At 36.2% G+C, this 17,834-nt stretch overlaps 1 protein-coding gene across 1 annotated transcript in view; it reads left to right on the forward strand.

Annotated features, from left to right (window-relative positions):
- Positions 1-232: 232 nt before the first annotated feature.
- Positions 233-17,834, forward strand: part of mRpS23 (mitochondrial ribosomal protein S23) — a 46,562-nt gene continuing 28,960 nt past the window's right edge. Inside the window, exons 1-2 of the mRNA XM_090410508.1 lie at positions 233-276; positions 2,760-2,921. Of these exons, the coding sequence (XP_090266634.1) occupies positions 233-276; positions 2,760-2,921 (206 nt within the window). The remainder of the gene's footprint in view (positions 277-2,759; positions 2,922-17,834) is intronic.

Here is a 17,834-nt window from a genome sequence, read left to right on the forward strand (position 1 = left end):
GATAATTTCGATTCTTGATAAAATATCTTATATATGGGGCTCTTATGCCCTTGAACACTGTCCCAATATCATAGCGTTTTTACGACACTCATTGAACCTAAGTTTATGTATGTGCGCACGATTCTTTTTTTTTTTTTTTTTCAACCATAATTATTGACATTATAGCATATTTTGAATATATTCCAACTCAACTTGCCAAACGAGTGGTGCCGTAAGAGGGAGTTATATAAACATGGCTGGTACTCGTGTTCACTGTTTGGGTACTATTTATTCGAGGTATCAGCTATCGTTAAAGATTATATGTAAACTAAGTTTTTCGTTGTTGCGATTTTTTTTTTTTTTTTGATACCACCAAGGACTCCTCCGATGTCAAAATGCCACCTTGGAGGTGTTAAAGTGTCGCGTAATAATAATCATAATTAATTTTATTCATCCATACCCGTGTTAAACTTGAGTCATTAGAAATTAGATTTTTTTTTGCAAATTCTTTACTGTTTTTGATGCTTACCTTTTTTTTTTTAAAAAAAGAAAGAATTAAAATTTCACATTCGTGACAATCTTTCTCACGCTAACTCAATGTGCTGTATTGGCTTAATATTGTGTAACTCGGTATGTTGCCAATACAGTTTTTTTTTTTTTTTTTTTTTTTTTTTTGTTAGAATGAAGCATCAACCGCTACCTTGTGCCCCTTCATCAATCATTGAAAACCAAATAATAAGCTTCACTTCTGTAACCATTTTTAAAAACAGAAAACATATGATAATACATAGTTTTTTCTTTGATATGACATATACTTTTTTTGTAAATTCAGCAATTACTTACACCACTCTACTGTGTTTTCAAATGACTAACAGGATTCTGTTTGTGTTTAGCATCAGATCTGTTCTATGTGACAGTCAGTCATTTTGCCAACAAATAGCCTGGAGCATTGCCATTGTGGCATAAAAGACTGCAAGGGAAGGATGCTAGCAGTTCATGGAAAATGATATTTTCTTATGCACTGCTTTGAAAAATGTTTAGGGGTCTTTGAGAAAAGTAATGTCATAACATTGCGTATGCAGGTTCAGGAAGAAAAATGAGAATAAAATGGATGAGTAGCAGCATTAAGTAGGAGCTGCACAAAACATTGTGGAAGATATATAAAAATGAAAATAAGCAAAGCAGTAAGAGTAGCCAGCATGGCAAGGAAGACAAAATCATATTGTGAGAGGAAATTAGCCAAGCAGGTGAAAAGAAGTCCCAGTTTTTTTTTCTTTTTTTTTCTCCCCTCATTATATTGAGTAAAAGAAAAATGATGATGGAAGGATAAATTTAATGACTGCTGATGGTAGTGAGGTGACAGAAGCAGAAGAAATAATTGAATTACTGGGTGATACCTTAGTGAGGGCATATCATTCAGGTGGAGATAATGCAAGGTTGGCTCTGAAAACAAGTAAATAAAGTTTAGGAGGTTACTAATTCTTAATGTGACAGGATTGGATGGGATATTGGTCTGTGTTTTGAGAAGGTTCAAGAGGTTTCACATTGTCTCTGACTATGCCATTTAATTTAATCTAAGTTGGCAGGGTTTCAAGGGAGTTAAAAGAGGACAATATAGTTGTGTTACATAAAGGATGCTCCAAAACAGGTTGAATTATAGACTGATGTTAATTATAATTTACTTTGTAATTTACTCACTCTTTTTAATAAAGTGAGAGATGAATTGGAATAAAGGTAATGGCTACACCATGATATTGCAAAAATTTTAAAAGGAACTCGGCAGAATGCCACATGAAACTTATGTAATGGGATAAACTCGAAGCTGACAATAAGATAAGCGAGTGGCTGATTGATAGACATCAAAAATGTCTATTAATTAGCCACTCAGAGAACAGTGGGATTAAATCAAGGAAGAAAGTAGATGACCAGTGATGCCACTGGGCTCTTAATTGGACTGCTGCTGTTTAATTTGTACATAATTTTTTTTTTTTTATTTTTTTATTTATTATTATTATTATTATCTAGAATGGTTTGAGGGACAGGTGAGTAGGGGAAAATTGTCCAGTTTTTTTTTTTTTTTTTTTTTTTTTAAAGGATGCTGATCTGGGATGGTAATACTTAATAAAATGATATAGAAATCCTGCAGGTTGTTCATGTAATAACTTTAAATTGAGCTAAGGGTAATGATTGCTAGTCAAGTACAAGACAATGTAAAGTTATGCACTTTGAAGCTGTGTTATTACATTGATGGAACTGGCCTGTAAGAAATTGATGAGACCAGGGATGTGAAATAGGGAGTTTAATATAAAAACATCTGGGCAAAATAACTGGAAGGACCTGAGGGATAAGTGTACAGTAATCCATGTATAAGGCTTTGATATGATTACATTGGATTAGTTGCACAGATTGGTTGCCTGTGAGAAACTTGTGGAAAGGATTGAGAGGGGTGGTTTTATGAAATGCTATTTTGAGGATAAATTGAAGGTTATGGGTTGCAAAATTTGTAAGGTGGAAAAGAGGGGATATAATAAAAACTTAGTTACCAAAGGGAGCATTATAGGCAGAAGAAAATTTTCAGTACATGAAGAGTTGAGAAGCAAGTGGTCACTCCTGAAAGCTGTAATAAAGTGTGTTAACACAAGATTTTGTTTTTCTTGGTGAGTGGTGAATAAGTGGAATGGGTTGTCAGAAGGTGTGATTTCTCAGTAAATGAGAGGTATGATAGACATTATTTTTGAGTTTTACATTTTCTAAATGTGTGCATTTTTATATTATAACAGACTCCAAGGCCTTCTTCGTTCAGGAGTTATCAAAAAAGAAGACCGACCTATCTGGTATGATGTTTATGAAGCATTTCCACCAAAGTATGAACCAACATACAGCAGAGTAGCAGAATTTAAGCCATTAAAACAAATTTTATATAAAGAAGATATTATCAGAGCGTAAGTAGTTTGAGTATTAAAAACAATTCAGATGTGGTACTTTAATAAAAGCACTGATTCTTATGAAACTAATATATTAATAAAGAATAATTAATATATAAAAATTTTTGATCCAGTTGTAGGAGATTGACATCATTAATATTACTGAAAATTGCATCCTCCTTATACAGTTTCCAGGGATGGCCTCTTGTTCTCCCTCTGTCTCTAGCCATTCTATGAAAAATCAGGTAATTACTCCTTACTAACTTATGTCTCAATTATGTCCCCCCCCCCACTTCTATTCACTCGGCTCTGCAATTTGCATTTTCTCAATCTGTCCTCATACTCAGTATTCCAGAGGCCCAAAACTGACTAATTAAACATCTCTGAATCCACTCCACAACAACTGATCATCCCTTTGAAAACCAGGCAACCACATTTGTGCACAGTAATCCATGTGAGGTCTTATCAAAGCCTTGTACAATGGAATCATAACATCTTTACTTCTACATATGATGTCTTCCGTATGATTGTCATAATCCTCAGTGTTTTGTTCACAAATCAGCAAGATGCCCAAGAAATTTCAGATCTGCCATCACCTGCAGATCTTTCATATCCTTCACTTCCTCTAAGATATCCCCATCAGTCATATACTCTGTATCCAATTTTTACTTTCCAAATTTTAAAACCTTACACATTATCACATTGATAGCACCCCCATTCACCCAGTCTATTCAAGTCCTCTTGCAAGGCTCCAACATCCGTTCTACTCCTTGTATCTCTCCCCAACTTTGCATCATTTGCAAACTGTATATCACCATTCAATCCCTTCCCAGTGTCATTTACCTACAAATTAAACAACAATGGCCTCATAACAAACCCCTGGAGCACACCACTAATGGCTTTCCTCTTTTGGGAAATTGCTTCCCCATACACAACCTGCTGATACCTATCAGACAACCAATTTACCATCTAACCCTGTCTGTTCCAATTTAATTATGAGCTTGTAATGTAGCAATGTATTGAAGGCCTTTGCAAAATCTAAATATATGACTGCATATGCATCCCTCTTACCCAATACATTTCTCACCCTGTTATAATAAGTAAGCAGCTTACAAAAACATGATCTTTCTTAGGAAACCCATGCTGTCCATCAAAGAGAATGCTACTGCAGTCAACCCAGTTCTGAATCGTGGTCCTCACTAGCCTTTCTAACTTCTTGATCACAACTCCAGACAAGCAGATTGGCTTATAACTGAAAGCATGTCCTATCATCCCCCTTTATGAATTGGAACAATTTTGCCCTCCTTCCACTACTTTGGAATATGAGCCAGTCTAAGACTTGGGTTAAAGAGTTAAAAGATGTTAACTAGAACATTCCATCAATACATGCAGTGATATACTATCATCGATTCTTGTGGCCTGACTGATATCAAGTTCCTCATATACCTCCTGGTCACTAACTCACCATCAGTGGCTCTTCCTCTCTTCCCACTCTTCTAAAGTTTTGTATTCTTACATTCACAAGGATGGAATATCTTAATGAATTGCTCATTTAACATATCTACTATATACTGCTCAGCAGTTCTCATTCTGACCATCATCCTTCTATAATTATTCTTTCTTTCTTGTGTAGGCCACACATCAAAAAAATTCCCTAAGATTTCTTTTGGTGTCATTTGCTAACTGCTTCTCATACTGCACTTTTGCTACCCTTACCTTCCTTGCTTGCTCCTTATATTCCTCATGTAACTAATTATTGCCACTCATCATCTGCTGCCTCCACAATGCAATTTTCTTCCAAATTGCATGCTTCACTTCTTCAGTCATCCATTTTACACCTGCCTTATTTAATTTCCTGACTTTTGGAATACATCTGTCATTGCTTCTGCCATACAGTTCCTGAATAGGTACTAAGCAGCATTGATTTCCCTCCCATCTAATTCCTTATTCCATGATATACGCTGGCATCCAAAACCTAAGGACAAACACTATTTCTGAAGATTACATCTGCAAATTAAGATGAATCAGCTTGTTGCAATTTGTATAACTGACGATTTCGAGTAGAAAGTGAGTGCAAGTCCAAAATAAATGCAAAAAAAACAATCAGTGCTTCCAAAACAGAGTTTGAAAGAGCAAAAAAGCAGGAAATTAGCAGCCTGTCCAAATGGTAGCCGAGCCTTTTGGTCTCACTAAAGCGATCATCTGTAACTTTTTGCCCAACACTGTTCCCGCCCCTATCACATCCAGATGGCTCCATTGCATCATCTCTAGGAGACACAAAAAAAAGTCTCCTGGCCCTGATGGCATTCCTCCAATTGTCCTGAAGGTTTGTGCACCAGAACTGTCTCCTGTCCTATATCACTTATATACTGTCTTACTCCACTGGTATTTATTCCAAAAAGGGCGACAAGTCACTGCTGTCCAACTACCACCCCCATCTCGCTCACCTCAGTCCTGTCTAAAGTAATGAAAAAAATCATCAATTCCCAACTCCTACACTACTTTAAAGCTACCTGTCTAATAAACGACTGACAGTATGGATTCCATTGCTGCCGATCAACAGATCTGTTCACATATGTCACCCATCTCTGGTCAAATGCCATGGAGAAGTTTGGCGAATCTCAAGTGGTTGGACTTTATATTTCCAAGGTGTTTGAGCGTGTCTGGCACAAGGGCTTACTAAGCAAGCTGCCATCGTTTGATCTATCTCAAGACCTCTGTAATTGGATTGCCAGCTTTCTGTCTGGACGTTCACTATGTGTGGTGGTGGATGGCTCCTTATCCTCTCACCATTCAACTAATGTTGGGGTTCCTCAAGATTCTGTCCTCTCACCAACCATCTTCCTACTATATATCAGTGACCTGCTTCAGCTTACCTCCAACCCAATACACAGTTTTGCCGATGAGAGCACATTGCATTCCTCCCTTTCTTTTGAGAAACCTAACTCCACACAACTCACCTCAACCTACAGATCAGCAACCACCACTGCCCTTAATTCAGACCTCCAAGCCATCCTCCAGTGGAGTTCAGATAACCTAGTAACTTTCAATGCAAATAAAACCCAGTACTGTCTCATTTCTCATAAAAAAAAAAAAAAAAAAAAAGAACCAGCTTCTCCCAGTATTATTTTTGACAAAACCCAAATTTCCAGACAATCTGAGATTTCTCTTCTTGGAATTACCCTGACATGAAGCCTCTCCTGGCATAAATACATCACAACCATTGCATCCTCAGCTTAAAAAAACTAGGATTTCTCTTCTGCTCAAGACATTGCTTCACTCCTGAACAGCTATTAACCTTATACACGTCACAAATCCGCCCAACCATCGAATACTGCTCCCACATGGTAGGGTCCCCAAAAGCTCCTTCAAATTGCTCGATTCCATACAGAGGAGAGCAATCAGACTTATTAATGACCCATCTCTTACCAACTCACTCTCCCACTTTCACACAGATGATTGGTCTCTGCACTATGTGTCTTCTACAAATATTTCCATGGAAAATGTTCATCCGAAATAGCATCAATAGTACTAAGCTCATTGGAACATGTGCAGCTGCTCAACATCCCTACACAGTGCACCTTGAAACCCACAGAACAACTTTCTTCTCCTCCTCCGTCCCTGCAACCACTGTACTATGGAATAGTCTTCCCCTTGATGCGTTTCCTAGGGAATACAATCTACAGTCATTCAAATCTAATGTGAACAAGTTCCTTCTTTCCCAAACCATACACGGTATTAATGTAGTATAGGTGGATTCAACATAAAAAAAATAATAATAATAAATAAAAATAAAACTAGGCCTGCATACTGTGTTCCTTTATTCACAGCATCTCGGAGCACATTTTCAGTGGTGTGTATCCATAAAAATTGAACAAGACACTAGTGGGCTAATGTACTCTTTTTCTAGATGACACTTCATCTGGCATGAAAGTGGTACTGCTTCCCATCACAAGAATGTTCTTGAAAGAGATAGTACCACACCATACTGGGGTCATGGTGTGGCATTATGCTTAATGGACGCACCGAGTTACAAGTGCTGGAAAAAGTGACTGAGTGGTGAATGATATTGCAAAGAACTTCTTTTAACATCATGTTTGATTGTTCTGTGGTGCTGTAGGTGAAGAATTCATTTTTATGGATGACAGTGCCACAACACTAAGTAGTGAAGATACTTCTGGAGACCAAGGATATTAATTGAATCGAGTGGCCAACACGCTCCCCATATCTTAATAAGCATTGCTGCCCTAAATTCTCCTCCAGAAAACAAAGGCTTTATCCTTCCTCAGGAGGAGGAGGAGGAGTGGGATAGTTTGCCTCAAAAATGCATGATTCATTTGGTTCTAGGCATGGTACAATGTCAGAGTTGTATCACAGTTCAGAGTAGACATATTCCATACTGAAATGTCTCTCTGCATAGTTTTCTGTAAGCACTGTACATTAATTCCTTAACTACATCCTTAGGAAATTTGTAACTTTTGTCAAAAACATATTGCAATTTAATTTGTGTGAACTATATAGCACATTTTTTGTGTAATATAATTTATTAGTATGTTGGCAATAAATTTGTCCATCTTTGGCTGTAGTCATGAAAATGTTTTCATATACTGGAAAAAATGTAGTTTCGTCTTAGCTTTTGGACACCATGTAGCTGCAAGCTGTCTCCTGAGTTTGGCACCTTATAATTTCACATGTGAACTTTTCTCACAGAAGTCCTGATATGGCTGGCCACCATCTGGCTGACCACTTCATGGTTACTTTCACCTACTGGAGGAAGATTTGATACTTTATTTACAATACCATCCTCTGATGAGATAATCAAATCCAATATCCTCAATCCTTGTGTACCTTTTATTGCATACTGCCTAAGATAATTGTCCTCAAAAACCCAAATTCATTCACTTTGTTCCTGATACCATCTCTTCATTTCAGTCTATATTACCATAATTGAAATAGCCCATAATGATCGTCCTTTTCTTATTAGACCAATTTGCTTATACATTTTTTTCTCACTGCCTTCCATATTACCAGGTCTATAGCAACACCCTCCTAAACATTTCATACTGTTCATTTTCACTTCACACCATACTGCTTCAAAAACACTGTCACTATTTGCTCCTTGCACCTTAGATGGGTACAACTCCTCTGCCATCATCAATAGCATCCTTCCTCCCTTTCTGCCCTGTCTGTCTTCATGAAAAACTACATATCCATCTTTATTCCTGTTAGATTGTCATCCTCATCCAACCACATCTCACTTATTTCAACAATTTTTGGGCAAGTGACCTCTATGAATGCTACTGTTTCATTCCCCTTATTTCATATATTTCTGGCAATTGTAAATATACACAGTTGCTCATTTCTGGTTCTATAACAAGGTCTACTGACCCCACTTCTTGGATATGTTATTCCATGTGGATAGTAGCTGATGTTCCCTTCTCTCCATAGTAGGGCAACTTGCAGTAATAAGGAGCTCTATATACACAGAACCAAGAGCGGAGGGATTTAGTCCTTAGTGGAACAGATAAAGGTGGTTAGTTTCAAGTGGGGCTTGAATGCCACAGAGGTTTTTTTTAATCCTTTCTTAGTTTTGTTTCCTTCCAGTTAGCCTTTACCTGTATTTTGGAAGGTTGACTAATGTGAGCCTTTATAAGACTTAGCAGTGTCTGTGACAATCTGTAGAGATACATTCCAAGACCCCCCCTCCCCCTACAGATACCCGAAACTATGAGTAGTACTGAATCCTATATATACTATGTTTTTTCTATACAAACATACCTATGATGAAGTTTAATTTATAAATTAGGCACAGTAAGAGATTACCAACAATAACTACAATAATAATATGGATCAATTATAACATTATACTTCAATAAACTTTATGAAGTTGAAAACCTTCACCTTTTTACTTATAAGGAAGCACTTTACGACAGTAATATTTTCTTTCTTTCGCATATCTGAATTGCCAGCCTCACTACTCTTTCACTTAAAAAAAAAAGCTGGCCTGGTTGGCTGAGTGGTCTGCGTATCCGCTCTCCAGCCAAAAGGCTGTGGGTTCGAATCCTACCATAGGCATGGATGTTTGTGATTGTGAAAATACTAGTAGTGGGCAGTAGATGGCATTGGTATAGACGAAGGTAGTTGCGGTTTGTTGTAGTTGGTGAATTGAGTGGTGGAGACAGAGCTGTAGAGTAGGTACCCTCCCTTGATGAGTCTTTGGACTCCCTGGAGGTGTCATGTAATAATAATAATAAAAATAAGGGTTACTTGAACACAAGCACTGCGATACCATGACAGTTGATCTGATAACCAAGAACTACTCAGAACGGTGCACAATTTAAAACATGAAATGTTGGTTTCTGGAATGTTCCATTTAATATTTTTGAATGGCCACTAAGTGACTAACAGGAAGGTAGCATGTATGGTACAGCATGGATATGTTGGACAAAAAGGTGATTCATGTTCTAGGCAGGATGGTGCAAGATTTCATCACATTACTCAGAATGGTGTGCAATTTAAAAGTTATAAATTGTTTATTTCTAGAATTTTCCGTTTAATATTTTCAGACTGGGGTTGACTGCAGATAACTGAAACCTCGGAAAGTGAACCTGCAGATAAGGGGTAGGGATTATGGTACCATATTAACAAAAGTTATCACATTTCTTTCAAATATTCACTTTCAGTCATTTTTGGAACTGAAATAGCATTTGATTATTAGAGGGCGATAAGAGAGATGGCACAAGATGCACTTCTTCACTTAATACTACACCATAATATATAAAGTAGCTTAGATGAATGAGTAATTTGTGGGCATATAACTTCACTTTAGTTTGAACTATGAATAGTTTTTTGTGTGAACCTCGTGAAGAATTAGTCTTTTGATTTAATCAGGCATTGTGAACCGCTTTTTTGTAGTTCTGTTGATAATATCTTGAGAAAATAGCAAAGTCTCTAAAGGAGATAGAAGAATTTCAGGAATTTTTAAATTTAAAATGAATCAATGAAATATTTCATTTTCATATTAGTTGGCACTCATACTGGTAAATCTAACAGTGTTTACTAATTGGAGTTAGCGTGCGCACACATACACACGCTGGTTTGAATTACAGTGATTATTGGAGCTAGAAATGTTATGGATGGGTTTTTTTCTTAGGACTCAATGTGTTTAATTAAACACTATTGAATAAATGAGAAATAATTTATTACCTATTTTGCTGTAGTTACTATGTCATGCTGTGTATATAGGATTATTTTAAACACCAAACAGAGAGGCAAAGCCATTTTGCTATTGTTCTAGTCCAAGTACTTTTATCATTCTTCCAAGTGAATAATAGTTGTTTCAGGTGAATAGATAATGCTTTCCAAATGGTGGGTAGTTTAGAACAACTGTTGTTTATTAAGGTTGGATATATTGTAGATTAGCTGATACTAATTCCCAAAACATTTTTTATGCTTTAAATTTGCTCCTTTTTAATACTCCCCCTCCCCCATTGGACTTTATCCAAACTAGTTTTTCCATAAAGATGATGCATAATTCTATTAAAGTTTGCATGGTCTTTATAGGTGTGGTGTGGCTCTACTGTATTTGCTCTGATTGGCAAAGTAAGTTAATGCAATATATGAGTGTAAATGGGATAATCTAGATATCGTAAAATCTCGTATGGAAAAAAAATTAGAAGTAAATTTTTATGTGTCGATTTTACATGGGAAATAAAATTTTACGTAAAATACTTGTAATTAAATTAATGTAATAACTCACTTTGCCGTATTAAATCTGATAACAAATTGTTAGAATAATTTTTATAAGAATCACTCGAATTGTAAAGACAAAAAATAAGCTCAGAGAGGATTAGACAAATAGACCTAAGGCTAGTGACAAGGTCACCGGATTACGAGTTCTCTCGCCAAAACTCAATGATATTCTCAATAAATTCTCCGTGGGTGATGGAGAAAATCCCTCCAGTAAATCTGAGGGGACTTAATTTGAAGAAGGGCCAAGGTCGGGAGATAGAGATAAAAGGCAGAAATTGAGGGACCAAAGGGCTCTCGTTTCGAAGTTTTATTCATGTGCCAAGTCTTTTCCAAGGTACCAGGGAGAATCGCATTCCGCGAAGAGCGGCAGTTCCGACGAAGATGGGAAGTTAGACAGCAGCGGAGACGGTCTTTTCGAGATGTCCTACTGTATGATTCTTCGATGATCTACGTGTGTGTGTGCTGTAGTATTGCTGCCGTAACCTAGAGCCTGATCGGAAATTCTTTTTTTGGAAGAAGCGGAACGTGCCCGTATACCTTTAGGATCTAGGATTATATGTAATGAGCTGGCAAGATTGCAAGTTTTATGTCAATTCCTAGATTGTGAAAATTACGTGACGCTATTGTCGTTTAGCAAAGAAAGTATTAGAGAAGTCAGAAAGCCATACTTCTGTTTGAATGTGAATAAGAGATTTATTAATGTTGTGTAATGCAAAGAAATTGAATGTGGTTAAAAAGCTTTAACTTTTTCCTGTTTATAGCGTGAGTAAAGATAAAGTGTGTTTTAAGTCTATCCAGGTGCCTGAAAATTTACATGAAATTTTAATGTCTTAAGGCTTAAGCAAAAATGCTTGAATGATCGTATGGAGAATCAGACGTGATTTGTATTGTCTCCATTGTTATCTAGTTGTATTAGGCTGAACCAGACACTTGATACGTGCAGTTTAAATTTTGTAATTAATTTGTCTTAGAATGAATAAACATGTTTGTTTTGTTAATAGCTTGCCTGATCTTACCTTACCAATGCACTGTCTCATAAAAATATAGAATCTGTGTGACCAGAGAATAGTAATAGCCATGCCTGACTGATATTAAGAATTAGAAGTTGTTTGAATTAGAGTTAATTTAAGAGATATTTCTCATGGTTAGCTGAATGTTTCTCGTGCATGTAGGGGAAATTAAAAACAATTTTATGCGATCCTTAATGGTACAGTTGTAAAGAAAAATAAATTTTTAATGATCAATACAAGAGAAACATAGCAAGGTAAATTAGGAAATTGATTCCAGCTAGAAGCTTTTTCTGTGTCTACACTTCGAGCACGTGAAATAGTTTACTTAACTTACATACGGCCTTGAGAGAAAGGGGGGAGAAAAACTATAGACTAAAAGGATTAAGAATAATCACAAGTTTTGTGCATGAAGAACTAGCTCAAGCAGCGACAATAAACTCAGCATTATTACTGATAAGAAAAAGACACTACAAAGGCGCAGTCCAACGATGAAATAATAATAAATAAATTAATAATATCAAAAATAAATAAAAGATAGAAAATATTACAATATTCTTCTCGAGATAAAAAGCTAAAAAGTGTGGCATCTAACTGGTCTAAAGCTTGGAAATCCAGAAATATTGGTTGAATTGATGTTCATCCACAAAATCTAGAGGATATGTATGAAGTCAGTCTACAGTAGCCAAATCCTCTACCTACATTGGTTGAGCTAATTTAGAAAGCATTAGTAGTTACACAGATATTCCCTTACTAATGGACATTCAATTGTCTGATTGGAAGTAATTCTCTATAAGTGAATGTCATAGGCAGGAATCATGGTGTGGTATTCATGTTTCTCAGAGGAAATGTATTACTCACACATCGATGATGATTGAATTTGATCATTTAGTGTAATGACACATTTTGTTTATTGGAGATGAAATGATCAAAAGCTATGTTCAGACTCTAAAGAATTCTAACTTGTTTCCCCATTTCTTTTATGTTCACCTCTTTTGATAGTACAGCTCTCAGATGGTTATTTTACAGATAGATATAACAAACAGCATCATCGTAAACTATTATAAAGACCAAAGACACAGTGCTGTTCTAAAGGAAATTCACTATAGCAAACTTTCTGTGATCCCTGAAAGTTAGCTGTGGGGAGAATCAGCTGTATTCCAAATCTAATACTTCAGGAAGATTGCAGTTTAGCCAGCAAATATTCTTGCTGCTGCTTTTTTGCTAGTTGTGCATGGAAGAATCTGAGTAGTGGCATGTGGGAAAGGGACAAAGTTATGATTTATAGTGTAGTCTGGTGCTAATTTGCACATGGCTGATCAACGACTCCATCAAAATGCTCCATATTCCTGTCAAAATTCATAAATAGCCATGCAAATCGGAGAAGCAGATTATATGAAAGCAAAGCGGGTTCATAAATGTACGTGGCTTTGGTTCCAAGTTCCAATCTTATTGTTATCTGTTTTCATCTGAAATACAGTAAAACCCCGAAGTTACGTGGTAGGTGGGACCAACAAAAAGTGCTTCAGTCGAATTCACGTAACTCGGGATATAATTTTGCATGTAATTTATATATACAAACATACAAAATATTAGTTGGGACCAAAGATTTACAAAAATACCTATATTTTTTAAGAAATATAATCATAATTTTAGTTTTTCGTACATAAAAAAAAGAAAGTTATTTCGATATCGATGGTTTCATAAAATCTAATAGCTTCGTCTGACAGCATAATGTCTTTTTCTTGTCATGCAAAATTTCTTCATAGCAAGCCAATGATTTTTTTATTCCTTGCCTTGTGGCTACAATTCATTCGCCGAGACCTTCTGTTAATTTTGCAATTGTCATGTGCTTTTCTGATAGAACTGGATCTGAGGTTTTGATCTCTTCAGTAGCACTTTGCTCACGCATCTCTATGAGCTCGTCGATTATAAGCTCCTTGTTATGTGAAACAGCTCGCTGACATCTTCACTGTCAACTTCTAAATCTAATTTCCTGGCAAGGTTGACAACTTCTTCTATTGCCTCAGCAACTTGATCAGTTTCTGGCAACATTTCCATTTTGCATTTAAAAACGGATGGACAAAGTTTTTTCCAGACACCATTCAAAGTTTTTTGGGAAATTTCATCCCAAAATCTCCGATAATCCTTACAACATCTAAAACATTAAACTGTTTCCAAAACTCTTTAACAGACAGGTGCTCATTTTGCCTCATAGCTTCATTCAGACTTGCAAATGAACGCCATGTGTAGTATGCTTTGATTGTTTTGATAACTCCTTGGTCCATCGGTTGAAGTAAGCTGGTTGTATTTGGAGGCAAGAAAACTTTTACACGTGGATCAAAATCAATTAAAGTTGCAGGAAGGTGACCAGGTGCATTATCAATAATGAGCATAACTTTAAAAGGAATTTTTTTAAACTGGCAATAACGTTCACCTTAAGGTATGAAGAGGTGACCAAACTAGTCTTCAAAAATAGAAACTGTCACCCAAGCTTCAGAATTTGACTTCCAAATCACTGGCAAGCCAGTTTTAGATTTTTTTTTTCGAGCTCTTGGATTTTTGGAGTGATAAATTAAAAGAGGTTTTAAATTGCAATCACCAGCTGCATTTCCACTAAGCATTACTGTCAACCAGTCTTTGGAAGCCTTAAAGCCAGGAAACTTTTTTTTCTTCACATGTGATGAAAGTTCTCTTAGGCATCTTTTTCCAGAACAAGCCGGTCTTGTCTACATTAAATATGGTTTGACTGCTATAGCTACCTTCCTCGATGATAGCCTTCAGTGTCTCAGGAAAAGAAGACATAGCCGCTTTATCAGCACTTGCCGCCTCTCCATGATGCTGTGCCAGTTACAGCAATTTTTAAATCGGTTTAACCAACCATTACTGGCCATGAAATTTTCTTCTTTGGCTGCTTCTCCAATTTCTACTTTTAGCCTCTCAAAAATCAACTTGGCTTGGCTACATATTGTCGTTTGATCAACTGGACAATTTTTTACTCTCACTTGATTACACCATAATTTAAGCATCGTTTCTATTCACCAATAATCCCATGACGTTTATGAATTATGTTTGAATTCAGTGATTGGGCATTTTTCACAGCAGCGAGAATTCTTTCTTTATCTTTTATGATTGTTCTTACTGTGGATTCCTCTAGATCGAACTTTATTGCTAGCTCACAAATTTTCATTCCACCTTCAAAATCCTTAATAATGTTGAGTTTTGTTTCCAAAGTCATTGTTTTTCTTTTCTTGCTAGCTGTAGAAGAATTGGACTTGTTTCTTTTGGACGACATTGTTATTTTTTTTGTGATAAAATTTTTATCAAGAACATAACATTAAACAATCGCAAGGTTTGTAGACTGTAAAAATCGTGTATGAATGGAGACCGAGCGAAACATGTCAGTACTTGTTCACACCATGTGCGACGCTGGCAAATGCGGCCAGCGCCAGAAAGATATGACTAGTGGTGAGGTGTGAAGCGGGACGGGAATACAGACATATAAGAAACCGCATAACTCTGGATTCACGTAAGTCGGGATATTACTGTATTTCAAACCACACTTACTTCACAGAAAACTCAGCTGGCAGTTTCTTTGATTATTCTTCATCCTTCTCAGTTATGCATTATTTAATCTTTTCATTTCAAAAGTGTTATCTTTGCATATGTCCACTCGTATCTCAATTCAGAGAGGGTCTGTCTAGATTTCCTTTTATTTTTATCTAAAAATCTCATTTTTTCATTCATTTATTGTCTTTATTGCTCTTTCTACCAGTCATATGGAACTTTTTTGATTTTCCTCCAGTCCAAGTTTCCTAATAGCAAACTTATCTTCCTTCATCATCAAATTCCTAATATATACCCTCAAGGGGGTGTACAGGATATGATAGTACTACATTAAAAATTACATCATTACTAACTTCCTATCTATAATTTTTCTCCAAATCAGTCTGTTACCTGTCAAGACTCCAACATTATAAGATCTTATATTTCTATCTTCAAAGGCACTTTTTACCGTATCAATCTACCTGTATCTTGGTCTTCCTCTGGGTCTTTTTCCTGCCAACCTGGCAGAGAACACTTGTTTTGCCAATCTTTCCTCCCATTTTGTTTAAGTGACCATACCACCTGAGATTAGCTCTGCTAATGCATTCCTGGATGCTGACAATGTCAAGTTCTTTCCTAATATCCTAATTCTTAACATGATATTGCCATTGATGCTGTAATATTATTACATGACACCTCCAGGGAGTCCAAAGACTCATCGAGGGAGGGCATCTACTCTAAAACTTTCTATCCCCACTATTCACAATCCACCAATGCCATTTACCGCCCATCAACACCACTAGTATTTTCACAGACAATCACAAACATCCATGCTTACAGTGGGATTCGAGTCCACAGCCTTTTGGCTGGAGAGCAGATATGTTAACCACTCGGCCAACCAGGCCAGCATATTATCTATCCTTTAATTTTTTTATTATCGATAATATTTTGTTATTTATTATTATTTAACATCGGACTGTGCCTTTGTAATGTCTTTTTCTTATCAGGCATAATACCGAGTTTATCGTCGTCGCTTGAGCTAGTTCTTTATGCACAAAACTTGTGATTATTCTTAATCCTTTTAGTTTATAGTTTTATTCCCCTTGGCCCTTCTTCAATTTAAGTCCCACGGATTTACTGGCGGGTTTTTTTCCACCACCCACACTATCGTTGAGATTTGGCAGGAAAACTCGTAATCCGGTGACTTTCACTATTTTCGATAGCCTTAGGTCTATTTGTCAAATCCTGTCTGAGCTTATATTTTGTTTTTACAATTCTAGTGGTTCTTATAAAAATATTTTAACAATTTGTTACCAGATTTAATACAACAAAGTGAGTTATTACATTAATTTAATTACAAGTATTTTATGTAAATTTAATTTCCCATGTAAAATCGACATAGAAAAAATTTACTTCTAAATTTTTTCTATAAGACATTTTACAATGCCATCTGTTCATCCCCTAATCTTTCTCAGGACTCTCATATCTGCAGTCTCTAGTCTTTGGTCAAGTGTTTTATTTCTAACCCAGCTCTCAAATCCCTAAGTTAAAATTGGTTTGAACACTGTCTTGCATACAGCTAATTTAGTGTTTTGACTAATTTCTCTCTTATTCCATATAAATTTATTCAGTTGACTTCCTACCATACCAGCATTGTTGATTATTCTGTTGTCTATTTCCATATTTAATTTACCATCTTCACTAAAAATTGTACCTAAGTAGCTGAAATGTTTTACTTATTCTATAGGTTCTTCATTCACAATGCAGTTGATATTTTTCAATGTTTCGGCCTATTTTCATTTTGTCTTATTACAACAGTAATTCAATTTTGTCAGGGAATCTTGGAGACACTTATCTTCCTTTAAGATTTTGATTTCAAAGTGTTTGTCAACTGTGCTGATTCACCAGGTAATGGGTGTGTATATATATATATATATACACACCCATAATCACAGTGTGTGTATATATATATATATATTGTTGTGTCCTGAATAAGCATTAAAAAGGTTTATATTAAAATATTCAGGTCACAACATTAATTCTACTCAGGCAGAGAACATGGAACTTTGGTAATAGAAAAAATAAGTTGTTTGTGAATACAAGTCAAGATAAAGTTTAAGGAATTGTATAAAGTGTTTAAATATAATCTGTATTTTGTGTGGGCCTGATGATAGAAATCCATGTAAGCTGGCAAAATCCACTTGTAAAAACCAGTCTCTTGCACTGAAATAGTAAAGCCTGTGAGTCAGGGTTCAAAGGTCACTTTTACCGTCCTGCATTATGAAAGTATTGGAAAGGGAAACCTAAGCGTCTTCCAGGAATAGGAGACAGACACACGTGCGAAAGAAATAATAGAGGGAGCTAATGAGATTGACGTGGACACGTGACCAAGTTGGCGCGTATCGCAAATATCGAGATTTAACGAGAGGAGAAAATTGAACAAAAGGGCCTTGCATGAAGATTCGAGCTCTCTTATCTTTTTTCTTCCTGGATTCCTGATCTCTCGGAGTGGTCCGGCTCGTCGTAGGAGGGAAGTCTCTGGCACTTAGTTCGTCCGTCGTAGCATTCATAATGGGCCAAGCTATGTCCATGTCTTAGGATAGCTGTGATGTTGTCGTACGATGGA

The sequence above is a fragment of the Typopeltis vanoorti genome, chromosome 20 (assembly GCF_054136105.1).
Source record: "Typopeltis vanoorti isolate ZY-2024b chromosome 20, IOZ_Tvanoo_1.0, whole genome shotgun sequence".
In the NCBI taxonomy this organism is placed as follows: domain Eukaryota; kingdom Metazoa; phylum Arthropoda; class Arachnida; order Uropygi; family Thelyphonidae; genus Typopeltis; species Typopeltis vanoorti.